The 24,736-nt window shown below is 45.4% G+C and overlaps 1 protein-coding gene and 1 non-coding gene across 2 annotated transcripts; one reads left to right on the top strand and one right to left on the bottom strand.

Annotated features, from left to right (window-relative positions):
* The first annotated feature begins 2,871 nt into the window (after positions 1 to 2,871).
* On the top strand, positions 2,872 to 22,142 carry LOC125446527 (olfactomedin-like protein 2A). Its single transcript, XM_048520162.2, has 7 exons — positions 2,872 to 3,401; positions 11,844 to 12,077; positions 14,003 to 14,110; positions 14,626 to 14,808; positions 16,589 to 16,790; positions 18,462 to 18,647; positions 20,978 to 22,142. The coding sequence occupies exons 1-7, from the start codon at positions 3,339 to 3,341 to the stop codon at positions 21,577 to 21,579; spliced, it is 1,578 nt and encodes a 525-aa protein (XP_048376119.1). The 5' UTR covers positions 2,872 to 3,338; the 3' UTR covers positions 21,580 to 22,142.
* On the bottom strand, positions 15,554 to 15,626 carry trnak-uuu (transfer RNA lysine (anticodon UUU)). The gene has a single exon. It is a non-coding gene; the product is annotated as a tRNA-Lys (tRNA).
* Positions 22,143 to 24,736: the final 2,594 nt, after the last annotated feature.

Below are 24,736 nucleotides of genomic sequence, written 5' to 3'. Positions count from 1 at the left end.
TTGAAGGGGCGGGGATGGAGACTGCAGAGGTGAGTATAGGTGGGGAGGGGATAGGCCAGTCTGGGGAGGACGGACACTTTAACTAATGCAGGAATTGAACCTATGCTGTTGTTTTCACTCTGCATTGCAGACTAATATAACTAACCCCCAAGAAAACGTGTTGTCCACAGGAATTACCTTATGGGAGTGAATTTATATGAATGAGATTATAGGAGAGACCTCATACAAATGACCTTATAGGAGTGGGTCTCTAGGAAAATATCAGTGTTGTATGAAAGAGTGATAGTGATTGGTTGTAGGAGTGAGTGATCTTACAGCTAACTCTTATGTTCTTCTTTTGTTTAAGGCCGCACTTATTGCCCATCACCAATTACCCTGGAGAAGGTAATGAACTGCCATCTTGGTGTGCAGCAGTCCATGGGGTTTAGTTTAGGGGGGCAGCCATAGTGCTGTTAGGGAGGGAGTTCCAGCATCTAGTAACAGTAAAGGATACATTTTCTAGGAAAGACCTGATAAGGATTTTCTTGCTTTGAGTCCATTTTTATTAGTCGCTTTGAAATCATACCACAAGACTAGGTCACAATGCACATGATGTTATGGAAATACCCACTAAACCTGGATTAACTATTTCAGGTTTTTACAGAATCAGCTCAGTCAGCTGACCCATTGGGCACTGATCACTGAAAGCATTCAGAATTGTGGCTCGCTTCTTCATTGGTTGCTGGGTTTACTCAATGATACACTGAAGTCCAGAGACAATCTGAGTTCAGAGTAAACTGTTGAATGGACACACCATCCATTCCTTCTCTGAGATTTTCAGCTCAAACCTACACTTTCATTGAGATCCCTCACTTCCAATGTGTAAGACTTCCCTCCATTTCAGACTCAGCTCATTTGATGCTGAAATCTTTTTTCACACCTTTAATTCCAGATGTGACCAGAATCTGGCAGTCCTCATTGACATCCTGCATTCTATCAGTTTCATCTCCTCTAAATTTGTTCTACCTTGTACAAAGGTACACCAAACACTGTTCACCTATCACACAACAATGACTCTCAAATTCTCATCCTTGTTTTCAAATCTCCCAATTTCCATGACATCTTCCATGCTAACTACCTTCTCCTCTTGAGCATCGTCGATTTTGATTGCTCCACCATTATGACAAAGTTCAGTTATCTTTGGGGATGTAAAAAGCTGGATACGTTTAACAGTTCAAAGCCTTTGACAAGGTGCCACCAAAATGGTGACTACGTGAAATGAGGAGACAGTTTTCTGATCAACCTGTTCAGAGACAGTATCCAGATGTGAAACATTAATTTGCTTTCTTCCCCTGGATGCTGCCTGACCTGTGATCTGCAGCATTTTTATTGTTGTTGTTTTCAGTATGGATTCTAGCTTCAGCCATCATTTGCTTCTACTTTATTCCAGCTACATCGAGCAGGTAAGCCTTAAACCCAGGCCTCCTGGCTCAGGATAGGGATACTCAGAGACAGTGATTCAAAAGCCTGTACATAAAATGAGAGTGAATTTAAAAAATGTGGCTTGTGCAAAGTATTTTTGATAAAGAATACAGGAGGCTTTCCATTGCTACGGTATCTTTCACAAACACCTGACACTTGAAAGTTCTTGCCAACCAACGAAGTGTTATTGAAGTGTACTCACAGTTGAAATTTAGGAGACACAACAGCCAATCTGTGCACACCAGCCTCCCTCAAACAGCAATGTGATAACGACTAGATCATCTGATTTGTGCGATCTTCAATACTGATAGGATGCTAGGGAAAACTCTCCTGCAAAATAATACTGTGGGATATTTATACTCACCTGAACAAGCAGATGTGGGGTGTTGCTTTAAGATAAAGTTCCCACAGATTTGACTGGTGCTTCTTTAACCTGAGGGTCACCTCACCTTGGGTGAGGGGAGAGGTGGAGAAAGAAAGTCCTTCATGGTAACCTCAGCAGGTACAGGAATTAAACCCATGTTGTTGGTGTCACTTTGCATTGCAAACCAGCTTTCCAGTCAGCTGGGGACCTCACTTTAATGTCTCATCTGTAAAGACAGCATTTCTGACAGCGTGGATCCCTTTGGCCCGGATGTCTGTGCTGAACTGTTGACCCCACAAACTTCTGTTTCAATTTTTGTGGGGTGGGAATCTGCTATCTACTGAACCACAGCTTAGAACGAACTAGGCTGGCACAGAACCATTGTGAAGTGCTTCGTTTGTTTTAATGTGTTGACGGCGATATATAAATGCAAGGTGTTGTTGGATTCAACAACAGCAACGAAAGCAAAGTCTTCTAAAGGCTCTGACGAAGGGTCACCGGACCTGAAACGTTAATTCTGTTTTCCTTTCCTTCACAGATGCCGCCAGATTTGGTGAGTCTTTTCCAGCAACTTCGTTTTTATTTGTGGTTTACAGCACCCGCAGTTATTTAGTTGTTGGATTCAAATTTGATACTGCCGAAAATCCCAACCGGCTTGGTTCGGGATGTATGTGTAAAAAAAGTAACGAGTGACCACTGTTAGCGGAGCCTGGGGTTTTCAAGCTTGTCAACTTTCCCCTGTTGGGGGGGGATTGGGAACAGGATCCGTCCAGCTCCGCCTGGAGATGGAGTGTGGAGCTGAAGGAGCACCGCAGGTTAGGAGGAGCTGGAAAGTCGACGTTTCCGGTCGGGACCTTTCATGAAGGGTCCCGACCCGAAACGTCGACTCTCCTGCTCCTGCTGTGCTCCACCAACTCCATTCACATTGGTATCAACTCTGACTCCCAGCATCTGCAGTTTCTCGCCATCTCTCTCTGCCTGTAGATGGTGCTGTTGGCCAGGTGAGCCGGTGGCAGTGAATAGAAGTCTCGGAGTGTAACGTGTTAAACCAGCAGTTAGTTCCTCACCCCGGTCCGTAGAACAGCACGACAGATGCGTGCGGAGAGGCAGAACAAGGTGCGCGAGTGCGTGTATCAGACAGGGAGTGTTACGGCTGCTAAGAAAGTGAAAGCAAATAGAGGTTGGAGTGTAACGCTCTCCACAGTGCCCTGAGGTGAAATTCTGCTTGGTGCTACTGAGAGGAGAAGGGGAGAGCTGTGAGGATCGACCTCCCACGCCCCTCGCCAGCATCTGACCTGACAGGACGGAAACAATGGATCTCTAGCACCAGGAGGCACCTCTACCTCTGACACGCCACCTTCAGACCCTCCGCACCCGCCAAAATCCCTTTCCAACCTGGCCTAAGATGGGGACACAGAGTGGCTTCCCAGTTTAACCCCGATACAATGCCTGCTCTTGGTGGGTTTCAGCTGCCGTTGGGAGCCAGGCTGTAAGGGCAGGAGTCGGTAACACGATGATGGCTCGGCTTGTGGTTTTCACATTGCTCCTGAACCCCGTCCTGACCACCTCAACTCGGGTAAGGTGGATGGTCTCATTGCCACTTTCTCGGGAGTTGGTTGAGTCGGGGTGTTGAGGGCTCTTTCTTTGCCCGGAATGTGGGCAGTTGGCTGCCAACCGCGAGCAGTCCAAATCTTTGCTGTTTGTGAACCAGTCTGTGCTCTGCTAATCTGTCACCTTCGAATCAGTAGGTTCAGGGATCAGGTCTTGTTCCAGTACACACTTGCGCGTTTGCTGATTGTGGGATCTTGCAATGCCCAAGTTGGTTACTGCGTTTCCTGTATTGCGACTGGGACAACACTTTGGATTAGAACATGTACGTTAAAGGAAGTGAGGAAGAGGTCGGGGGCCAGTCCGAGGCGTTACATTTCAAGCAAGGCTCTGATGAAGAGTCATCTGGATTCGAAATATTAGCTTGCTTTTTCTCCAGGGATGCTGCCTGTCCCGCTGTGATGTCCAAAATTTTTGTTTTCAGTCATTTTGGGCAATTATTGAGAAGCACTTTTTCACACAAAAGGAAGCAGAGACCCAGGATGTCTCTCCCTGTCAGAATCAGAATGCTAGCAGAGGGGGCAAGGTTGGGAAAGACAGTGGGCAGCCGTATTGGAACAGGGCTGGGGTGGGATGCAAATTAAAATTCCAAATCTGGGATCAATATACCTTTGGGTACGGTTGCTAAAGAATACGGAACAAAGATGTAAGGATGGACAAAACATGGATCAGCCATCATCTAATTCTACTACAGAAGTGGTTCAAGAAGCTGAATAGTCTTCTGCTATTTCTATGTTGCCCGATCCCCTTTTCTGAATTGTGCTGCTAATTCAAACCCAGCCAGTCGTGAAATTGGTGTCGTGAGGAGAGACTGCAGCAACAGTCTGTTGAAGCAGTCATCAGTCTCGTAGATCGGGGCGGGGGCACTGGGGTTTTGTTTTGGGGTTGGGTAATTCAGTAACTGGGCACAGAGAGATTAGGGATTGAGTCAATTTTCTCTGTTTGCCTATGTGTGTTCTGTGGCTATGGCTGAGTGATGATTAAGACCGGAGGTTAAGTTTACACTTGGGACAATGACAGTAATTGACTGCGACCCAAAGCCCTCTCTCATCTCTGAGTCAGAAGGTTGTGAGTTCAAGTCCCAGTGCAGAAACTCTCAGTGCTGCACTATCAGTGGTGCTATCTTTCAGGTGAGATGTAAAACTGAAGTCTGTCCTGTGTTAATATAAATAACACACTCTTCTGGAGATTCTGAAATCAGGAGTGTAGAATAGAATATAGAACATAGTACAGTACAGGCCCTTCTGCCCATGATGTTGTGCTGAACTTTTACGCTAAACCTAAAGTCTATCTAACCCCCACCCCTACCTTATACTATCATCCACATGCCTATCTAATAGCCGTTTAAATGCCTCTAATGAGGCCAACTCCACTACCCTCTCTGACAATGCATTCCAGTCCCCTACCACACCCTGAGTAAGGAACCTACCTCTGACGTCTCCCCTATCTCTATCTTCACTCACTTTATAACTATGCCCCCTCATAATAGCTACCTCCACCCCATGAAAAAGTCTCTGGTTGTCTACTCTATCTATACCTTTGATCATTTTGTACACCTCTATCAAGTCACTTCTCATCCTTTGTTGTTCTAAAGAGAAAAGCCCTAGTTCTCTCTTTCCTCGTAAGACCTTACCTCCATTCCAGGCAACATCCTGGTCATTCTCCTCTGCATCTTTACCAAAGCTTCCACATCTTTCCTGTAATGAGGCGACCAGAACTGGACACAATATGCCAGATGTGGCCGAACCAGGACTTTTTATAGCTGGAGTATAACTTCACGGCTCTGGAACTCAGTCCCTCTATTAATGAAAACTAACACACCATACACCTTCTTCACAATGCTATCCACCTGGCTGGCAGCTTTCGGAGAATTGTGGACATGAACCCCAAGATCCCTCTGCTCCTCCACGCTGCCAAGAATCTTTCCATTAACCTTGTATTCTGCTTTCAAATTTGTCCTTCCAAATGAATCACCTCACACATTTCAAGGTTAAACTCCATCTGCCACTTCTCAGCCCAGCTCTGCATCCTATCAATGTCCCTTTGTAACCTAGAACAGCCCTCCGCATTATCCACAACTCGACCCACCTTCGTATCACCCGTGAATTTACTAATCCACCCTTCCACTCCTACATCCAAATTGTTTCCAAAAATCAAAAATAGAAGAGGACCCAGAACAGATCCTTGTGGTGCACCCATCGTAAATGAACCCCACATTGAATATTTTCTGGCCACTACCACCCTTTGTCTTCTAAGGATCAGCCAATTCTGAACCCAATCTGCCACATTTCCCCCTTTCCCATGCCTCCTTACTTTCTGCACAAGCCTACCATGGGGAACGCCTTACTTAAATCCATGCATACCACATGCACTGCTCTACCTTCATCCACGTGTTTAGTCACTTCTTCAAAGAATTCAATAAGGCTTGTGTGGCCTGGCCTACCCCTCTCAAATCCATGCTGGCTATCACAAATCAAACTGTGCCTATCCAAGTGATCATAAATCCGATATCTCAGAGTCCTTTCCAAAAATTTGCCCACCACTGAAGTAAGACTAACTGGCCTGTAATTTCCGGAGTTATCCCTGTTCCCTTTTTGAACAAGGGAATAACGGTTGCTACTCTCCAATCTTCCGGCACTCTACCCGCGGACAGTGAGGATGAAAAGATCATCGCCAAAGTCCCTGCAATCTCTTCCCTCGCTTCCCATAGAATCCTTGGATGAATCCAATCAGGCCCTGGGGAGTTATCTATCTGCAAGTTCCTCAGAATTCCTAGTACATCTTTCTTATGAAAGTTCATCTCCTCTAGCCTATAAGCCTGCTTCACAACTGTCGTCCCCTACACCTAGGTCCCTCTCAGTTGTGAATACCAAAGAAAAGCATTCATTAAGGATTTCTCCTATCTCTTTAGGTTCTGTGCGCAAATTCCCTTTACAGTCCTTGATTGGCCCTACCCTTTCTCTGGTCATTCTCTTCTTCCTCACATACGTGTAAAAAACCTTGGCGTTTTCCTTGATTCTTGCTAAGGTTTTCTCATGCCCCGTTATAGCTCTCCTAAGCCCTTTCTTCAGCTCCTTCCAGGCTAACTTGTACTCCTCTACAGCCTTTTCTGATCTTTGTTTCCTAAACCTTATATAAGTGTCCTTCTTCCTCTTAACTAGTTGTTCGGCCTCTCTCGAAAACCAAGGTTCCCTCACTTGACTGCATTTTCCCTGCCGGCTGGGACAAACATATCGAGCACACACTGCATGCATTCCTTAAACAATCTCCACATTTCTATAGTGCTTTTCCCAGACAGCATCTGTTCCCATTTTATGTTACCCAGTTCTTGCCTAACAGCATTGTAATTACCCTTCCCCCAATTATAAACCTTACCCTGCAGTATGTATCTATCCTTTTCCATGACTGTTGTAGAAGTAACAGAGCTATGATCGCTATCACCAAAATGCTCTCCTACCAATAGGTCTAACACTTGACCTGGCTCATTGCCAAGCACCAAATCCAAAGTGGCCTCTCTTCGTGTTGGTCAATTACGTACTGTGTCAGGAATCCTTCCTGAACGCACTGGACAAAATCCACTTCATCTAATCTATTACAACTAAAAAGTTTCCAATCAATATTTGGAAAGTTGAAGTCACCCATGAGTACAACCCTGTGATCAGTGATAATGGGAACTGCAGATGCTGGAAAATCCAAGATAACAAAGTGTGGGACTGGATGAACACAGCAGGCCATGCAGCATCTTAGGGGCACAAATGCTGACGTTTCGGGCCTAGACCCTTCATCAGAAAAGGCTTTTCTGATGAAGGGTCTAGGCCCGAAACGTCAGCTTTTGTGTTCCTAAGATGCTGCTTGGACCTTAATACAACCCTGTGACTTCTGCACCTTTCCAGTATCTGACTCCCAATCTGCTCCTCCACTTCTCTGCAACTATTAGAGGGTCTGTACAAAAGCCCCCAACAAAGTGACTGCTCCTTTCTTGTCCTGGACCTGAATCCAAACTAACTCCGTAGACATATCATTCTTGAACTGCCTTTCAGTACCTGCTATACTAACCCTGACTAGCAATGTCACTCCACCGCCTCTTTTACCATCTACCTACTTTTAAAGTATCTAAATCCTGGAACTTCCAACAGCCATTCCTATCATTGAGCTACCCAAGTTTCTGTAATGGCCACAACATCATAGTTCCAAGTATTGACCTATGCTCTAATTTCATCAACCTCATATCTGACCCGAAACATCAATTTTCCTGCTCCTCTGATGCTGCCTGGCCTGCTGTGTTCCTCCGGTTCCACTCGGTGTTATATGTATAGATTATTTGCTTGGTTCTGTGGATTCATGTCCAGTTACATGACACCATGCCCACCCTCTCCCAGTAGATGGGGATCCACAATTTTGGCTTTCCCCCAACAGTTAGAAAAATCGTCTGACAACAGACTGTGAAAATGCATTGAAGTATATACACTTCAAACCATCCTTGTGTCCACAATTATGCTCCATCGATCGCATTTCTTTATTAACAACCTAACTTCCTTTTGTGGAGAGATTGTAGAAATTGCAGATGCTGGAGAATCTGAGATAACAAGGTGTAGAGCTGGATGAACACTGTAGGCCAAACAGCATTAGAGGAGCAGGAAGGCTGATGTTTCGGGCTTATACCCTTCTTCTGAGGAAGGGCCTAAGCCTGAAACATCAGCCTTCCTGCTCCTCTGATGTTGCTTGGCCTGCTGTGTTCATCCAGGTCTACACCTTATTATCACTCCCTGTTGTGCCTGTTGAAAGGCTGAATACCTCATTCTCTGAATTACAAATCTGGTTCCCCAGCCCCTGCCAATCCAGTTTAAACCATCCCGTATAGCTCAAGCAAACCTCCCTCCCAGGATGTTTGTGCTCTTCCGGTTCAGGTGCAACACATCCCTCCTGTACAGGTCCCTCATTCCCCAAAATGTGCTCCAATTATCCACAGAATGGAAACCCTCCGTTCTACACCAGCCCTGTATCCACCTGTTTAGCTGCACTGTCTCCCTATTTCTTACCTTGTTATCACATGGCACTGGTAATCCAGAAATAACTGCCCTGTTTGTCCTGGACTTCAGAAACAAGTTATTTATTGCTATATATTGGGAACTGAATACTTTTAATTTAACGTTAAAATGATTGTTCCTCAATAGATGGTTTTTAGCTGTTCTGTTCTAATTTATTGTTTTTAAATGCTGCAATCAGCTCCTAAATGTAAATTTGATTCTTTAATGAAAAATTGCTGCTAATTTTGTAAAACCTAGCATTTTCACAGCCTGTTGTCAGACGATTTTTCTAACTGTTGGGGGAAGCCAAAATTGTGGATCCCCATCTACTGGGAGAGGGTGGGCATGGTGTCATGTAACTGGACATGAATCCACAGAACCAAGCAAATAGTCTGTACAGATAACACCGTGTAGAACTGGAGGAACACAGCAGGCCAGGCAGCATCAGAGAGGCAGGAAAATTGATGTTTCGGGTCAGAACCCAAGAAGGGTCAACTTTCCTGCTCCTCTGACATTGTCTGGCCTGCCGTGTTCCTCCACTCCTCACTGTATTACCTCTGACTCCAGCACCTGCATTCTAACTATATCTGAGTAAATAACAATCTGCAGACATGGGTTCAAATTCCACCAAGGCAGTCAGTGGAATTGAGATGCAATTAATAAAACCTGATATTCAAAGCACGTTTCCATGATGGTGACCATGACAACAATCATAATTAGTGTACAAGTGACGCTACAGCAATGTGGCCGACTCTTAACTGCCCAAGATATCAGAATTAGATTTATTAGAATTGAGTTCATTGTCATATGTACTCCAACACATACGTACAATGTTACCAACACACGGGTGTCATCTTCGACTCAAAATACCTAGGTGCAAATCTTAGGTCCACAGATACAGAAAATAAAGAACAATAGTTACTCTACATTTACAAATATAAGTCAGGAAAATAAGAAATAAAGCTATTACAGTCTTTCTATAATGGCTTCGAAGTGATTTCACTAAAATCCACTGGTTTCCAAGAGTAGCCACATTAATAGCAGGCCATCCCGTGTTCGCTGTCCGTCCCCACTTTGCTCTAAGCCACTGGCCGCCATCCACGCTCTGCTGGTTGCCCCTGCTCCGCTCCAGGCCACTGGCACAAAAGCACAAAGGCAGAAGAGAGGAGAAAAAAAAAATGAGAGACCAAAAATAAACAAAAAACAGAGAGCGTGGTCAAGCTCCAACTGGACCATTCTACTCCACCACTGTTTTAGATCTATAATCTATCAATACAAAGAGATCCACTTAGATCAAGGACCAGGAGGGATGGGCAATAAGTGCTGACCTTTTGAACTATAGCAACATGAAATAATGTGGGGAAAAGAAACAGGATGGGGTCCTCAAGGAATCCAACAGAAAATTCATGAGAAATTTCTTTAACCAGAGAATAGCGAGAATGTGGAACTCACTACCACACAAAATACTGTGAAATGAAGTGTACAGATTAATTTGAAAGGTAGGTGGGCAAAGTGGGAGAGTGGGAGAATGGGAGAGGGACTTTGGAACTTCTCAAACCTGCTACACCATTCAATGAGATTGGGGCTGATCTGAGAGTTGACTTGACATATCCTTAGTAATTTTGGATCCATTCAAATCAGTGCCAGTGTCAGATTTAGAATTAACAGTTGATTAAGCATCATTTGCGATTTATGGAAGAGAGTTCCAAGCTTCTTGTGATGAAAGATGTGTGGTTGAATATTTATCATTTTTGTTTTGAAGAATTTGGATTCCAAGCAAGTGACATGAGAGCGTGTGGTTTTCACAAAGGTGTTCAAAAATTAATGAACCATGACTTAAAGCCAGTGCATGTCAGAGAGTAGGTGACTGCAAAGATCCCTGGAATGTTCACGGAATAAAATACTTTACATATAGAGGTTTATTGCAGCTAAAGGAAAATTAAGAAAACAGGTTTAGCAGAATCTATAATGAGCACGTTTTTTTGAAGAATTTGATTCAAAAGCAAGTTTGTTCAACTCAAAAGAGACCTGAATTTATTTTTATTCATTCATGGGATGTGGGTGTTGCTGGCTGGGTAATCCTTTTTTTGCCCATCTATACATGTCCCTGAAAAGGTGAGCTGCATTCTTGAACTGCTGCAGTTTGATGTAAGTTGACCCACAATGCTATCTGGGGGGAGTTTCAGGATTTGACCTCACTATTCTGAAGGAATAGCAACATAATTTCACATCAAGATGGTGAGTGTCTTGGAGAGGAACTTGCACCCATGTGGTGGTGCTCCCTTGTATCTGCTGCTCTTCTCCTTCTAAATGGTAGTGGTCATGGGTTTGGAAGTGTTATGGACCAAACCAGACCCCCTCAAAATAGTTTAAAAAGGTAGCTTTGATCCTTACATTTTATTATTTTAAAGGTAGATGTGAAGTGCGTGTTCCAGATGTTGACATTAAGTGAAACACAATTTATTTAAATACTGTGTTTAAAATACAAACAAAAGAAAGTGGAGTTTAGAAAAGCTTAATTATTGGAAAACTTAAACAAATAATATATGCATTACCTATTACTAATTAACTGTTCCAATAATGTAACATCCCATAAATAGACCCCTTGGAAAAAAGGTAAATTCAGACACTGATTCTTATGTGCAGTTCTCCAATCTAAGAGAAAAAGACGTCAAGAGAGATTTCGGAGAAAGTAGCAGTGAGAAATCATTTACTGAAGTTTCCTACTGTTTTGGGCCCCAAACCGCTTCTGACTGCTAAAGCTAAAAAAAACTAGAAAGCCTGTTCTGTGAGAACTGGTCACTCCCCTTCAAGCTGCTTCCATTGTTCCAACTTGTTTAAAAAAAACTTTTAAGGCCTTCCTAAGTTGGTTACTTAGGCCGGCTCCAGTATTCAGTTTTTCACATTTGCCTTTACAACCTCTCCTCGAAGAAACCTTTCCCCGAATAACCTTTCTGAATGACAGCATTATCACAGCAGTCAGATGCAAGTATTCTATCCTTAAAAGGAGTTTGTTCACAGCCATTAAGACATCAAGTTACCTTAGCCTAAAGGTTTAAGTTTGGGAAAACTTCCAGACCAGGAATGTTTGATTAGACACTAATGTTAGTTATGTAAAGCAGAGAAAATCTAACCTCTCAGTTATGAGTATTCATGGAAAATGCTTAATAATCCACAGAACAGGAACTAAAAAGAAACAGTTAAGTCAAACCTATAGATTTTTCCATCCATTAACCATCAAGACTTTAAGGAATGGAAAGATGTGCTGATGAGTGACAGGAGTCTTCTGGGAAGATAGTTATTGGCTTAGACCAATTGGGCCAAATGGCCTATTTCTGTGTTATAAATTCTGTGTGATTATATGTGTTTATTATATCTATCAGAACAAGGCTGCATCAAGGTGGACAGAAGAAACCGACTGCAACTGTGCCTTCAAAATGCCCACCCCAGTGGAAACAAGGTGGAGAAGTGGCAAGACTTGGGCCCCGGGCTTTCACCCACAGGAGATGGCAAACTTTGGGTCAAAGTGCAAGTGTTATTGCGGAGTCAATCCTTGTGAGGACAAGAATGAGCGCAGAGAGGCGAGGGCAAAGATAGAAGTCTCAAATTTGACAACTGTAAGTTTCAGACCCTGGTCAGCATGGTCTTTGGTTCTGCCTTCTGTTGCCAGCTGCAGTAGTTAAAACAGAGAGAGAGAGAGAGAGAGAGAGAGAGAACGGCAATAATCGTTTGTGTCCCAAGCCCATAGAAAGGCTCATCATCTGTTGATGCTTGTACTGCACGAGGTCAACTGGGACAGATAATATGGTGAAAAACAGCAGGCCAATCAGTTTGCAGAGAAAAATGTTTCAGGTGTAAACAGATCTTGAATATTAGCAAAATTCAGTGACTGTGAGAGAGGAAAGGAGAACAGGAATACCGCAAGAACTCAGTGAAGGTTAACTGTAAAGGAGTGAATGTGTGGTTAGTGTTCTGACTGTTCTTCCCTCATTACCTCTGTCCTGCTTTCCCTGTATCATTCATTTCCCTTCATGTTTCTTTCTGTATCTTCAGCTTTTGTGCGTATTTACAAAATGCCATCACGGTACGTAGGCATCGTTGGCCATTCCAATATCTGTTGTCCATCCCTAAAATCATTGAAAAGGTGACAATGAGTTTTCTTCTTGAATGACTGCAGGCCTGAGAGTGTAGGTAGACCCACACTGCTGTTAGGTTTTTGCCGCAATGACATTGAGAAAATGGCAATATGTTTTCAATAGAGTGGGGTATATTACGTGGAGGGGAACTGTTGGCGTTTCCATGTATCTGCTACCCTGATCCTTGTGTTTGGAAGCTGGTGTTGAATGAACTTTGGTGATTGGCTACAGTGCATCTTGTAGTTTGTACACACAACTGCCCTTGACAGTCAGTGAGGGAGGCACCTAATGTTGAAACTGGTGGATGATAATGCCAATCCGACTGGCTGCATTGTCCTGGATGGTGTCAAGCTTCTTAAGTTAGCGAACATTCTACCATGTGGGGTAATGTTTTCGGCTAGGAGCTGACAGATTTAAACGAAGAGAAGGAGGAATTGGTTCTCTCAAACGATCATGAATCTGTGATTCACTTTTCCAGGGTGCAGCGGATGCCAAGGCACTGATTAAACTTAGGAGGAGAGAGACAGATTTTTAATTAGTCACGGGTTAAAGGACTATGGGAGCTGGCAGAAAAGTGAAGTTGAAGCTGAGATGAGATTTGCCATTATCACGTTGAATGGCGGAATGGGCTTGAAAGACTGAACGACCAATTCCTGTTCCTAGTTCTTTTGTATGTTCACAATTAACATAATTGAAGACCCCTCCCACCACAGTTATACGCTCTTCTATCAGGCAGAAGATATAAGATTTAGAATACACATAGAAATAGATTCAAGAACTGCTTCCCCGCTGTTATCAGACTTTTGAATGAACCTCTAAAATGTTACTGGCGATCGCTCTCTCTGCACGTTCTCTGCGGCTGTAAATCTGTATTTTGCACTCTGTTCTGCTACGCTGGTGCACTTTGTATCAAACGATCTGTACATCCCATAATACAACACTTTTCATTGTATCTCAGTACATACGACAACAATTAGTCAATTAATATTCTTGAGTATTGAACTCATCCATTACACTGCTTACTTGTGGCTACTATGTGGTGGAGATACTTTGGAGAATCGGGAGATGATTTGCACTGCTTACGATTCCTAGCCTCCGACCTGTCTCAAAGCCATTGTATCTATATGGTTGGTGCAATTTAGTTTCTAATCAATGTTAGCCTCCAGGATGTTGAATAATGGTATTCCCACCACTGAATACCGCACTGAGCTTAAGGGGAGATGATTCACATCTCACTTGTTGGGAGACAATCATAGCCTGGCACTTGTATGGCATGAAGTTTGCTTCCTCCTTGCTTACCCCAACTACTGCAATAACATTGCTCTCGTTAGAAAGAGTGACCTTTAACCCATTACCATGAGTATAGGCCGAGGGGTTATCTGATCCTCATGCCTTGTTCCCTACAGATCCAGTCACTGGCTATTGACCTCCTGGAGATATTTGACAACGAGGAGACCAAGAGGCTAAACTCGTACTCAGCGAAACTCAACAGCCAACTGAGGAAACTGGAGAAGGTACAGGACATTCATCCCCAGAGAAGGTGATATTGAGTAACCTTCTTGAACCACTGCAGGCCGTGGAGCGGAGGTTCACCCACCCTGCTGTTAAGGTGGGAGTTTCACATTTTTGACTGTGACAGTGACGAGAAACTGGGCCTGGTGACTAAGCAGCTACTTCAGAAGCTGGTAAAGACCACGACCACATTGTAGCTTTGGGGCTGGAGTCACATATATACCTAGACCAAGTAAGGTCTGCAGGTTTCCCTCCCTCAGAGAACACGTTTTACAAGAGATGAGATTAGCCATGATTATATTGAATGGTGGAAATGCTTTGAGGGGCTGACTGGTGTACTCTTTCTCACAATTCTTCTGTCTGTTTCTGGGCGGTAAAATTCTATGTTCCCATGTGATAGCTTGGGTGGGTGAAAGAAACAGGCAACTTATGCAGGTCAAATATTCTCAAATATTGTGCTGTTCATTAAATGGAAACAAATGTTTTTGCCCTCATATGAGCGTTTGTTTGTAATCAGAGGCTGGAACGTAATGTTCCCAGTGTCAACGCCCTCCTCAGAGAGACTTTCGAGAGAATTGTTCAGCATCGTTCCATCTACCAGAACTTCTCCATCGCCATGAGGGACGTCAGGAAGGAGATCAGCAGACTCAACTCCCTACTGCGGAAGCAGCAGCTCCTCCCACTCGATAAAAGAACGAAGGTACCAGGAATCACGGGGCTGAGATTGAAGGTCACCCTTCTTCTGGGGGCGGGGGGGGGGAAGGGGTCAGACCAGGTGGGGAATCATTGTTCCTCTCACCTATCGCATGACAACATTTAAATCATGGAATTGCACTGTGCAGCTCCGATACTCCGCAGCTTGTGATGACAATGCACTTCATCCATCATTACCCTGGTAAAACTGGCGTTGGCAGCTTTCTTGAACCACTGCAGCCTTGGGGTGTAGGGGCACCCAGACAGTGCTGTTAGGGAGGGATGTTGACCCAGGAACAGTGAAGGAACAGCAATATCGTTTCTGGGGTCAGGAAGGTGAATGGCCTAAAAGGGAACTTACAGACAAAGAAAAGCAGCCCCCATTTGTTGATTGTACAAGATTTGGGGTGGCCCAGTGGTTCAGTGGTTAGCGCAGTGCCAGGGAGCCGAGTTTGATTCCAACCTTGGGTGACTCTCTGTGTGGAGTATGCATGTTCTCCACATGTCTGTGTGGGTTTCTTCCAGGTGCTCTGGCTTCCTTCCACAGTCCAAAAATAAGACCTTGAGACCATAAGACATAGGAGTGGAAGTATGGTCATTTAGCCCATCAACCCCACTCTGCCATTTAAATCATGGCTGATGGGAATTTCAACTCCACTTCCCTGCACTCTCCCCGTAGCCCTTGATTCCTTGTGCGATCAAGAATTTGTTGATCTCTGCCTTGAAGGCATCTAACGTCCCGGAAAACTGAATGCCCGAACAGGGACTTGAACCCTGGACCCTCAGATTAAAAGTCTGATGCTCTACTGACTGAGCTAGCTGGGCCCCGGCTGTGCAGGTTGTAGACTGGCTGTGCTAAATTGCCCCCCCAGTGCCCAAGATTTGCAGGTTAGGTGGATTGGCCATGCTAAATTGCCCCATCGTGTCCAGGGATGTGGGGGCTAAGTGAGTTACCTATGGGAAATGCAAGATTATGGAAATAGGCTGGGAGGACCTCAATCTGTGCCCTTCGAGGGTCAGTGCAGACTCGATGGGCCAATTGGCCCATTTCTGCACTGTAGGGATTCTATGATCTGGGTGACAGAGAATTGAGATTTCAGGGAGGAGATGGAGAGGCATTAGTACACAGTGCTGATTACCATGAACTCACTGCCTGTGAGAGTGGTTGAAGTGGAATCAGTGAATAATTTGAAGATGAGGGTGGATGGGTATTTGAAGGGAATAAAATTGCAGAGCTACTGGGAAAGGAACTGATGTGTTTGCTCTACAGAGACCTGGCATGGACCTGATGATCTCTTCCTGTGCAGTTATGGCTCTAACAGATTTTTCCCATCTGTATAGTTCCCTTGATCATCTTGGTGATGGATGTGGCGGATTTGGAAGGTGCTTCTGTAAGCCCTGATGGATTTGTCACAGTGCATCTTGCATATAGTGCACACTGCTGCAACTGCACATGACTGGCAGAGGGAGTAAATGTTGACAGTGTTATGGGATACTAGCCAAGTGACCTGCTTTGTCCAAGAGGCTGTCAAGCATCCTGAGGGAAAATCTTCCCTCCCATTGGCCCCACTACATTTTTCACAAGTGACTGTTAATAAAATTGCCTGGAACGTTGAGGGAAATTTCTCCTCCTTGGGGTTTGTAGGTGTCCCTGGAAGTGTTGTGGTTCTGCAAATCATAGGAACAGTCTCTTTGCTCTGTCAAAACCCCTCTTGATCCTGAATACCTCTGGGTAAATCACTCATGAAGTCTCTCTACTTTAAGGCCTAACTGCTGTTCTGTTACAGAATGTGGCCAGGCTGACCCCAAGCAAGCCATTGCCCCTGAATAACAGCATGTCATGGGTCAACAGCACAAATGACCAGCTCAGGCCTCAGGCCCCTTCCAATCCAAAGCCCAGGACCAGGCTGCACATATCCATTGCTCGGCCTTCAGTACTCCCTCCTAAGACAGCAAAGGAGCGAACTTCAGACGAGAACAGAAACATGAGTAAGTTCAGGATTGATGCTTTCAGAAGATTCACAAAAGCTCAGTGTACTTCCAAATGCTGAACAATTATGCTTTTGGAGTACTGTGTACAATTCTGGTTGCCCTGCTATAGTTAAGATATTATTAAATTGGAAAGAGTTCTGAAAAGATTTACAAGGATGTTGCTGGGACTGGAGGGTTTGAGTCGTAGGGAGAGGTTAGATAGGCTGGGACTTTTTTCACTGGACTGTAGGAGGTTGAGGTTTGTAAAATCATGAGTCATGAGGGGCATGGATAAGGTGAGTAGCAAGGGTCTCTTCCCTAGAGTAGGGGAGTTCAAAACAAGAGGGCATGATTTTCAGGTGAGAGGAGAAAGATTTATAAGGGACCTGAGGAGCAATGTTTTCACACACCGAGTGGTGCATATGTCGAATGAACTGCTGGAGGAATGGCAAATGTGGGTACCGTTCAATTGAAAAGACATTTGGATAGGTACTTGAGTAGGAAAGGTTTGGAGGGATGTGGGCCAAACACAACTAAATGAAACTAGTTTAGTTTGTGAAACTTGGTCAGCATGTACTCATAAGACCAGAGTCTCTGTTTCCTTGCTGTATGACTCTATGACTCTATGATCATTCTCCCCCCGCCCCAGAGTCTCTGGGAGGTGCTGAGTGAGACTAGGCTTCAATGTTGTAGGCCTTTGACCCACCAGCTTCTCCCCACTGCCAGTCCATTTTGAAGCTTCAAACTTCCATGACTCTTGGTGAGAACTCTGAGAGTGGGGGTGGAGAGGTCAGGAACAATTTGAGAGGCTCAGCATTCTTTTTCTGCCAGACCCTTATTTGAAGCCAAAGTTGGGCCTTAATGATTGGTGTTTTAGGCCATGTCTAGCCCTCGCTCCTCAGAGCTTGTGACCCCAAAATCCTTTCTCATAACCCTACCATGGGATGGGATGGGATGGTGGCGGGAAACAGCACAGCCTATACATTGGGAAGTACGGGTGTAGGGACTGCCTACCATTCCCAGTGAGTGACTAATCACATTTTGCAGGCACTGCACACAGAGGCAGTATTTGCTTGGGCAGTCTCATTGATGTCTTGAGCAAGGGCAGCGTGATGACTGGTCTAAATCCAATCAGCACCAGGTTTGGTTCGTGCAGTGAGGAGTTGCCGTTCATCGTGGTTATTTTCCTACAGAGGTTACTGTCGTGATACTGTTTTGTAAATTGTGCTCACGCGTCATGAAAGAAGCAGGATGGAAAGTAGCATTTAGAAGTGATAGGCTGCTTATTGTAGTTTTCTGAGGACATCAGCCCTTAGGAGGATGATGCTTAGTGGAAGTGTTGCATTTACAGCAGGATTGATGCTGCACTAGTTAATGGGACTGTAGTGTTTCCAGTAGTTTAGGTGCTGTGCTGGTTAACGAGAGTGTGGTGTTGACAGCAGGCTTGTGCTGTGCTGGTTAGTGGGAGTATGGTATTTATACAATATGCTGTCTTCAGTGTTAGATGAACAAACACAGAGACTGAGAGGGTGAGGCTGAAATGTTCACTCAAAATCAACAAAGTGTCTCCAGTCTCTTGGGAATGGGAACTCATCATCTCGACCGTGTCTGGGTTTGTCTTTGTCGAATTCTCTTTTCCTGAAAGTAAAGTTAACAAACCATTACAAAGTCTGCCTCTGTCTGCTTTAGTCCGAGAAGACGGCTGTGATGGAACTCCCGTGATGATCAGAGGCCCAGAAACACACAGCAACTCTGGGCGTGGGGAAGGTGTCTGGATGAAGGACTCTGTGATCAATCAGGACCGGATCTACTTGGCCAACTATTTCTTCGGCACCACCTTGATTGAGTTCCACAACCTGGAGCATTTCAAAATGGGTAAGCTTTCCTAAATAACTCAGTGGGGAGCTGGCCTTTCAGACCCTTGGCCCTGGCATGTCTCATCAGCATTAATATCCGTAACCCAATGTATTTGACTCTTAAGTGGCCAGCAAGCCCCTCAGTTCATGGGTAATTAGAGATGGCTTTGTCAGTGAAACGCAAACCATCAGAGAATAAAAAAATGTTATCACAACTGTTTCCACGATGGACCCTAACTTTAACAGTGAAGGCTGTCCTGAGGAGGTTTACAATATCTGCTGTGGCTTACATAATAAGGTGGATTGCACAGACCTGCCTTGTGTTCCCTTGACAACAGAAATAACTTTGTTAACTGTTCTTGTTAAACAAGGATAAAGGGAGTCAACAGGGTATTTTAGAGGGCAATGCTTCATTCTCATTCAGTTGCATTCCCCACACTTTACCTGTGGCAGTCCAAATATCCCTTCAAAGATCCATCCAAACCGTTTATATCAGTTATGACAAAAGAACGAAAAAGAAGTACAGCACAGAAACAGGCCCTTCGACCCTTCCGGCCTGTGCTGATTATCACGTCCTGACTAAAGTAAAAAACAAACTTTTTGCCCTATTCGGTCCATGTCCCTCCATTCCCTCCCTGTTCATGTAACAATCCAGATGCCTGTTACTGTTGAACATGCTGCTGCTGCTGCACTTTCAGGCAGCGGGTTGCAGACAAAAACAACTCTGTTTTTTAGAGGACAACTCCCTCAATAAAGGCAATATGGGCCTGCCTCTTGGGCTCCAATCTGCATTGGGCCTTGAACCCAATAAACAAGAGTGTCCAAGTTTCCAGTGAAATTCCTGGTGAGGTCTTGATGGAATGGAGCCCGCAGACAATGCTTACTTTGACTGTTAGTCACAGTTAACACTGTGAGGCACAAATCCGCTTTCAATGTGTGGTTCACCCCAATAAAACTTAGGCGGATCTATGCCTTGCAAGTGACTGAAGCACAGTGGGAGTCCACGCAGGGTTAGAGGCCATGGGTTCAAACCACTTAACTTGTCAGCATGAGTGTCTGTCCATTAGCAGTGAATAAAACATTTCAAAAGCTGCAGTTGATATGTTCCTTCATTACCCAAAGCACCTCTACTGCCTGCCAAGTCTAATCAGCTTTGCAAGACCATGAGATGTAGGAGTGGAAGCGGATGATTCAGCCCGTTGAGCCTACTCTGCTATTCAATGAGATCATTTCATTGAAGATGGATTGATTTTATTGTCATGTGTACCGCAATACAATGAAAAGCTTTGTTTACGAGTAGCACAAGCAAGTCATAGTAAACAAATGATGTACAGACCAAAAAAACTTGAGACATGCAGGTTACATTTTACAGGGCGTGCGCTAGGCAAGGTCAATGTTAGCAACAGCAGTTATTTGATGCTGGAGCATCCATTCATGAATTTGATAATGGCTGGGAAGAAGCTGTTCCTGAACCTGCTCGGACATGTGTTCAGGCTTCTCTATCTTCTACCTGATGGAAGAGGTTGTAGGAGATCATTACCGGGGTGCGATGGGTCTTTGATGACGTTGAATGCCCTTCCGCAGCAAGGAGGGCAGTGGGCAGAAGGCTGACTTCTGTGATGGTCTAGGCTGTGCACACCACCTTCTGTAGTTTCTTAAGGACCTGGGGCAAAGCAGTTGGCAGACGCACCTGGACAGTATGCTTTCAAGCTGATCTGATAATCCTCACATCCTGCTTTTTCCCCATAACCCATGATTCCCTTACTGATTCAAAAGAAAATCTGTCACAGCCTCCAAATTACTGAACGACCCTGCCTTGACAGTCCTCTGTTTTGTAGACTGGTATTGACCTCATTCTGAGCACTATACCTTCCTCCTCCCCATCCTCACTCCTACCCCTCTCACCCTCACCCCTCTCCCAGAGTGGGTTGGTGGGGAGTGAGATGCTGTTTGGAAGGTCGGTGAAGACTTGTTGGGGAAATCTGCTGAGGTCTCTCTAGTATCCTGTATGCTTGTCTCAGGTAGATGTAACATGATCCCTCTTTTCGTTATTTAACGAGGGTGGATGAGAGTTATCTCTGACGCGGCCGGACCAATCAAAACATGGCAGTGAAGCAAAACATGGTATTTTCCGGTTGTGGGAACTGTGTGTGGGGAGGGGGGGGGGGGGGGGGGGGGGGGAGATAGACAAATTGAAAATATTCACAAAGTTCAGGAGCACCTTTACTGGCTGAAAATTGCTTTGGGGAGTCTCGAGGTGCTGAAAGGCGCTGTAGAAATGCAATTCATTGTTGTTGTTGTCGTCTCGGAGACGAGCTGACTTCTAGTTGCCCCTTGTTTCCTCCGCAGGCCGCTGGAGTAACACTTACAAGCTGCCGTCGAGCTGGATGGGGACCGGGCACGCCGTCTATAACGGCTCCTTCTACTACAACAAGGCATACACGCGGAATCTGATCCGCTATGACCTGCGGCTGAGGGCGGTAGCGAGCTGGACGGCCCTGGACGAGCTGGGCAGCGGCTCCGGCGGCACCTTTGGCTGGAAGGGCTACTCCGAGGTGGACTTCACGGTGGACGAGAGTGGCCTCTGGGTGGCCTACTTCTCCAGCGACTTCGACTACCTCCCCGAAGAGGTGCTGGTGCTCAGCCGCCTGGACCCCGTCGACCTGACCACCAGGAAGGAGACCACTTGGAAGACCCAGCTGCGGCGCGCCTCTTACCGCAACTACTTCCTGATCTGCGGCGTCCTGTACGCGGTGGGGCTGCAGGGCCAGAGGGAGGGCACTATCAGCTACGCCTTCGACACCCACACGGGCTCCGAGTCAGACCCAGGGCTGACAATCTACAGCAAATACTCTTACCTCACCCAGGTAGACTATAACCCCAACGACAAACTTCTCTACGCTTGGGATAATGGATTCCAAGTCACTTACCATGTGATGTTTATCTACTGATATCCGCCCCCATCCCATTCGCAGTCCCACCCCGTGGGGGTCGACACCCTGCTCCAGAATCACAGAGAGTTTTACGTTTTCCTCTTTTGCACAGCACACGGGCTCTGGCCAACCGGCTCAAAGCCAGAATGAGGAGACATTCTGAATCTCCTGTTTATTCTTTTCTTGTTTTTTTTAAAAACAAAACTCTTTCTTTTTAACCAAACTGAAATAACTGCACGGAAGCCAGTATACCATCACGAAGTCATCCTTCATTTACACGTGCACCGTACGTGGGCTCTGACCAGCCAGCTCAGAGCTGGGCCCCAGAATAAGGAGACCTTCTGAACGTCCTGCCTACTTTTTTTGTTGTTGGTATTCGGTCACGCTACCACTATAGTGCAGTAGTGCTTTCTAGTCAGCACGACAAACCACAACACCCGTGTTTAGTGTGTACCTGTGCAGTGACTCAGTAAAGACACCGTTGTGCAAATAATTTTTATTCAATATTTCCACCACCAGGAAAAGCATGCGGCCATTGAACTAGTAATAAACGACAAGCGAGTCTTACACCTCAGAAACCGGTTACTCTCGTCTCTCCCGTTATTTTTGCCTCTCCACTCGAACCCCCTCCTCATCTCCTCTCAACCAACACGTAGATACTTTCAGCCCATCTGTTCAGGGATGTTAAAACAGGCACACGATGTCTGAGAAGTATTTCGACGTGCTCTTACTAAGCCAGGGCTGGAAGATGGGACTAGAAAAGCCAGGCGCAGGTTTTTGACTGGTGCGCATTCAACAGGCCGAAGGTCCTTTTAGCTTCTGTGCTCTAGATCTCGGGAGCAGGTGCTCCTTCGACCTGGGTCTCCTGGCTCAGAGGTAGGGACATGACCACAGCGCCACAAGAGCCACCCCCCTGACCCAACACACTCCCTCCATTTCTCATGTGCTACTCTGGATTTGTGGTATTGTGTCCATGTTGTTCACTTCAAGTTAAAGAGTCATAAAGCACGGAAGCAGAGCCTTCAGTCCGACCAGTCCATGCCAACCATGTTGCCAAACTTAATTCGTGCCACCAGCCCCTACTTGGCTCAAATGCATTAAAACTTTTCCTACTCCTGTACTTATCCAAATGTCTTTTAAATGTTGTCACTGTACCTGCGTCCACCACTTTCCCTGGAAGTTCTTTCCACACAACAACCACCACGTGTGTCCTTTTTAAACTAATGCCCTCTAGTTTTGAAATCACCCACTCTAGGGAAAATACTTTATCCTTAAGACCTCTCCGATTTAAGCATAAAGGCACCTTATCTATATCCCTCATGATTTTACAAGCCTCAATCAGGTCATCCCTCAACCTCCTACAATGCAGAGAATAAAGACCCAGTCTTTATATTTTTACAAGTCAAACCCACCATTCCCAACAACATTCTGGTCAATCTTTCCTGAACCCTCTCCAGTTTAATAATATCCATGCTAATAACAGGGCTTCGCAGTGCCCTCTTGCAGGTGAGATGTCAAACTGAGGTCACTGGTTACCGTCTCCAGCAGAGGAAAGATCCTCTGTTCTGGCCAATACTTACTCCTCAGTCAATGTCACTGCAAGCAGACAACTTGTTCATTCTCTGACAGAAGTGTAGGAACAGGAGGAGGCCATTCAGCCTTTGAGGCTGTTCTCATTACGAGAGAGCTCAGAAGGTGAAGTATTCAACTTTGGTTAAGTCTCGCGTGGCTTGGCATTGTGGATTGGCCTCCCTTTAAGAGCTGTGCATGCAACTTCTGTTTTGACGACCAGTGGGAGAGCAATTTCGAATTTTAGCACCCATTCCAACCGTCCTCCCTCGACCTTTCGTCGTACCAACAGAGAGAAGACTGGGAGTGGCAGTTTTGTCACCCCTTAACCTGAGAGCAGTGTCTCTGAACTTGACAGACCTCCATCCCGGGTCGGCTGGAATCAGCTCAGCAAGAAATATAGATTGAAAGTCTGCTCGTCTCAATACCGTACTAATGCAGCACAGTCGGAGCTTCATTGATATTCACAGCCGTCTCTGCGAAGTTCAGGGACAGCACGATCACACTGCAGACGGGGTCTGGCCCAGCGTGTGGCCCTCGCACCTCGGGATCAGGTCACTGAGTTCAAGACCCACGTCAGAGACTCGAGAGCACGTCCAGGCTGACGCTGTCATTGTAGTTCGGACAGCATGCAGCACTGTCGGAAGTGCCAGGTGAAATTTGGAACTGGGTCACTTTTCCGTCTTTCGAAGGAGTTCAGGCAGGTTCTCTCCGCTGCCCGTGTCAATATTTATCGCTCGACTCCGGGAGCTTGCAATGCTTCCGTTACAGCTGCGACCACATTTCAGAAGTGCGCCCTATATTACTGTTAAACTATGGCCCCTGCTGTAGTCTAATGATGAGGTTGCGAAAGGCGCTATGTAAATGCAATTTTTGTCTTTTCCACAGAATGCTAGTTCATTCTCCGATTTGGATTTTAAAAAAAATACATTTTGCACTGAAGTCAAGCAGAGTTTATTTCCATGATTTCAATGGATATTCTCTCATCTTGGGATCTCTCGAGCCTTCCCACTTCAGATACACCACAGTGACCTTCCCTCTAAGCAACACCAATCATCTGTTGCACCCGCGTGTTTGTAGCCAGTGAAACACATCAATTCAGAACCAAATTGTGGAAAGTATGAACGTATTCCCTACACTGAAATTTAAAAAAAACTTCGATAACTTCCTTGGGGTTGCTTCTTGGCAGTTTGCTTGCAACAGCGATTTTTGGACAGAAAAGTATTTCCGGCCATCCAGCCTTTCTCTATCGTTGCCTTCAATTCGTGTACCCAACACCAGAACATCGCGAATCACTGAAACAAATGGATTAAATCCAAATTCTTAGTCTTGTAATACAAATCACAATGGCAACAACAGTCAAGCAGATAGACAGCATCAAGTGTAAATCAATCCAGTCGATTGTCACCCCTTCCACCTGGGACGCATGGTAAGCACCCTACGTTATCTCCAAGGTGCGATACTGCAACTCAAAGAGGTTCCCTTCACAGCGTTTTCCAAATCTCCGACCTCTTGCACATGGGCAGCAAATTCATGGAACGCCGCTCTCTGCCTGGACCCCTCCAAGCCATTCACCATCCTCAGTTGCAGCTTTAGCGCTGGTCCT

Source organism: Stegostoma tigrinum, chromosome 34 (genome assembly GCF_030684315.1).
Source record: "Stegostoma tigrinum isolate sSteTig4 chromosome 34, sSteTig4.hap1, whole genome shotgun sequence".
NCBI classification, from domain to species: domain Eukaryota; kingdom Metazoa; phylum Chordata; class Chondrichthyes; order Orectolobiformes; family Stegostomatidae; genus Stegostoma; species Stegostoma tigrinum.
The sequence above is the reverse complement of the archived record's forward strand: the minus strand, read 5'-3'. Positions and strand labels throughout refer to the sequence as shown.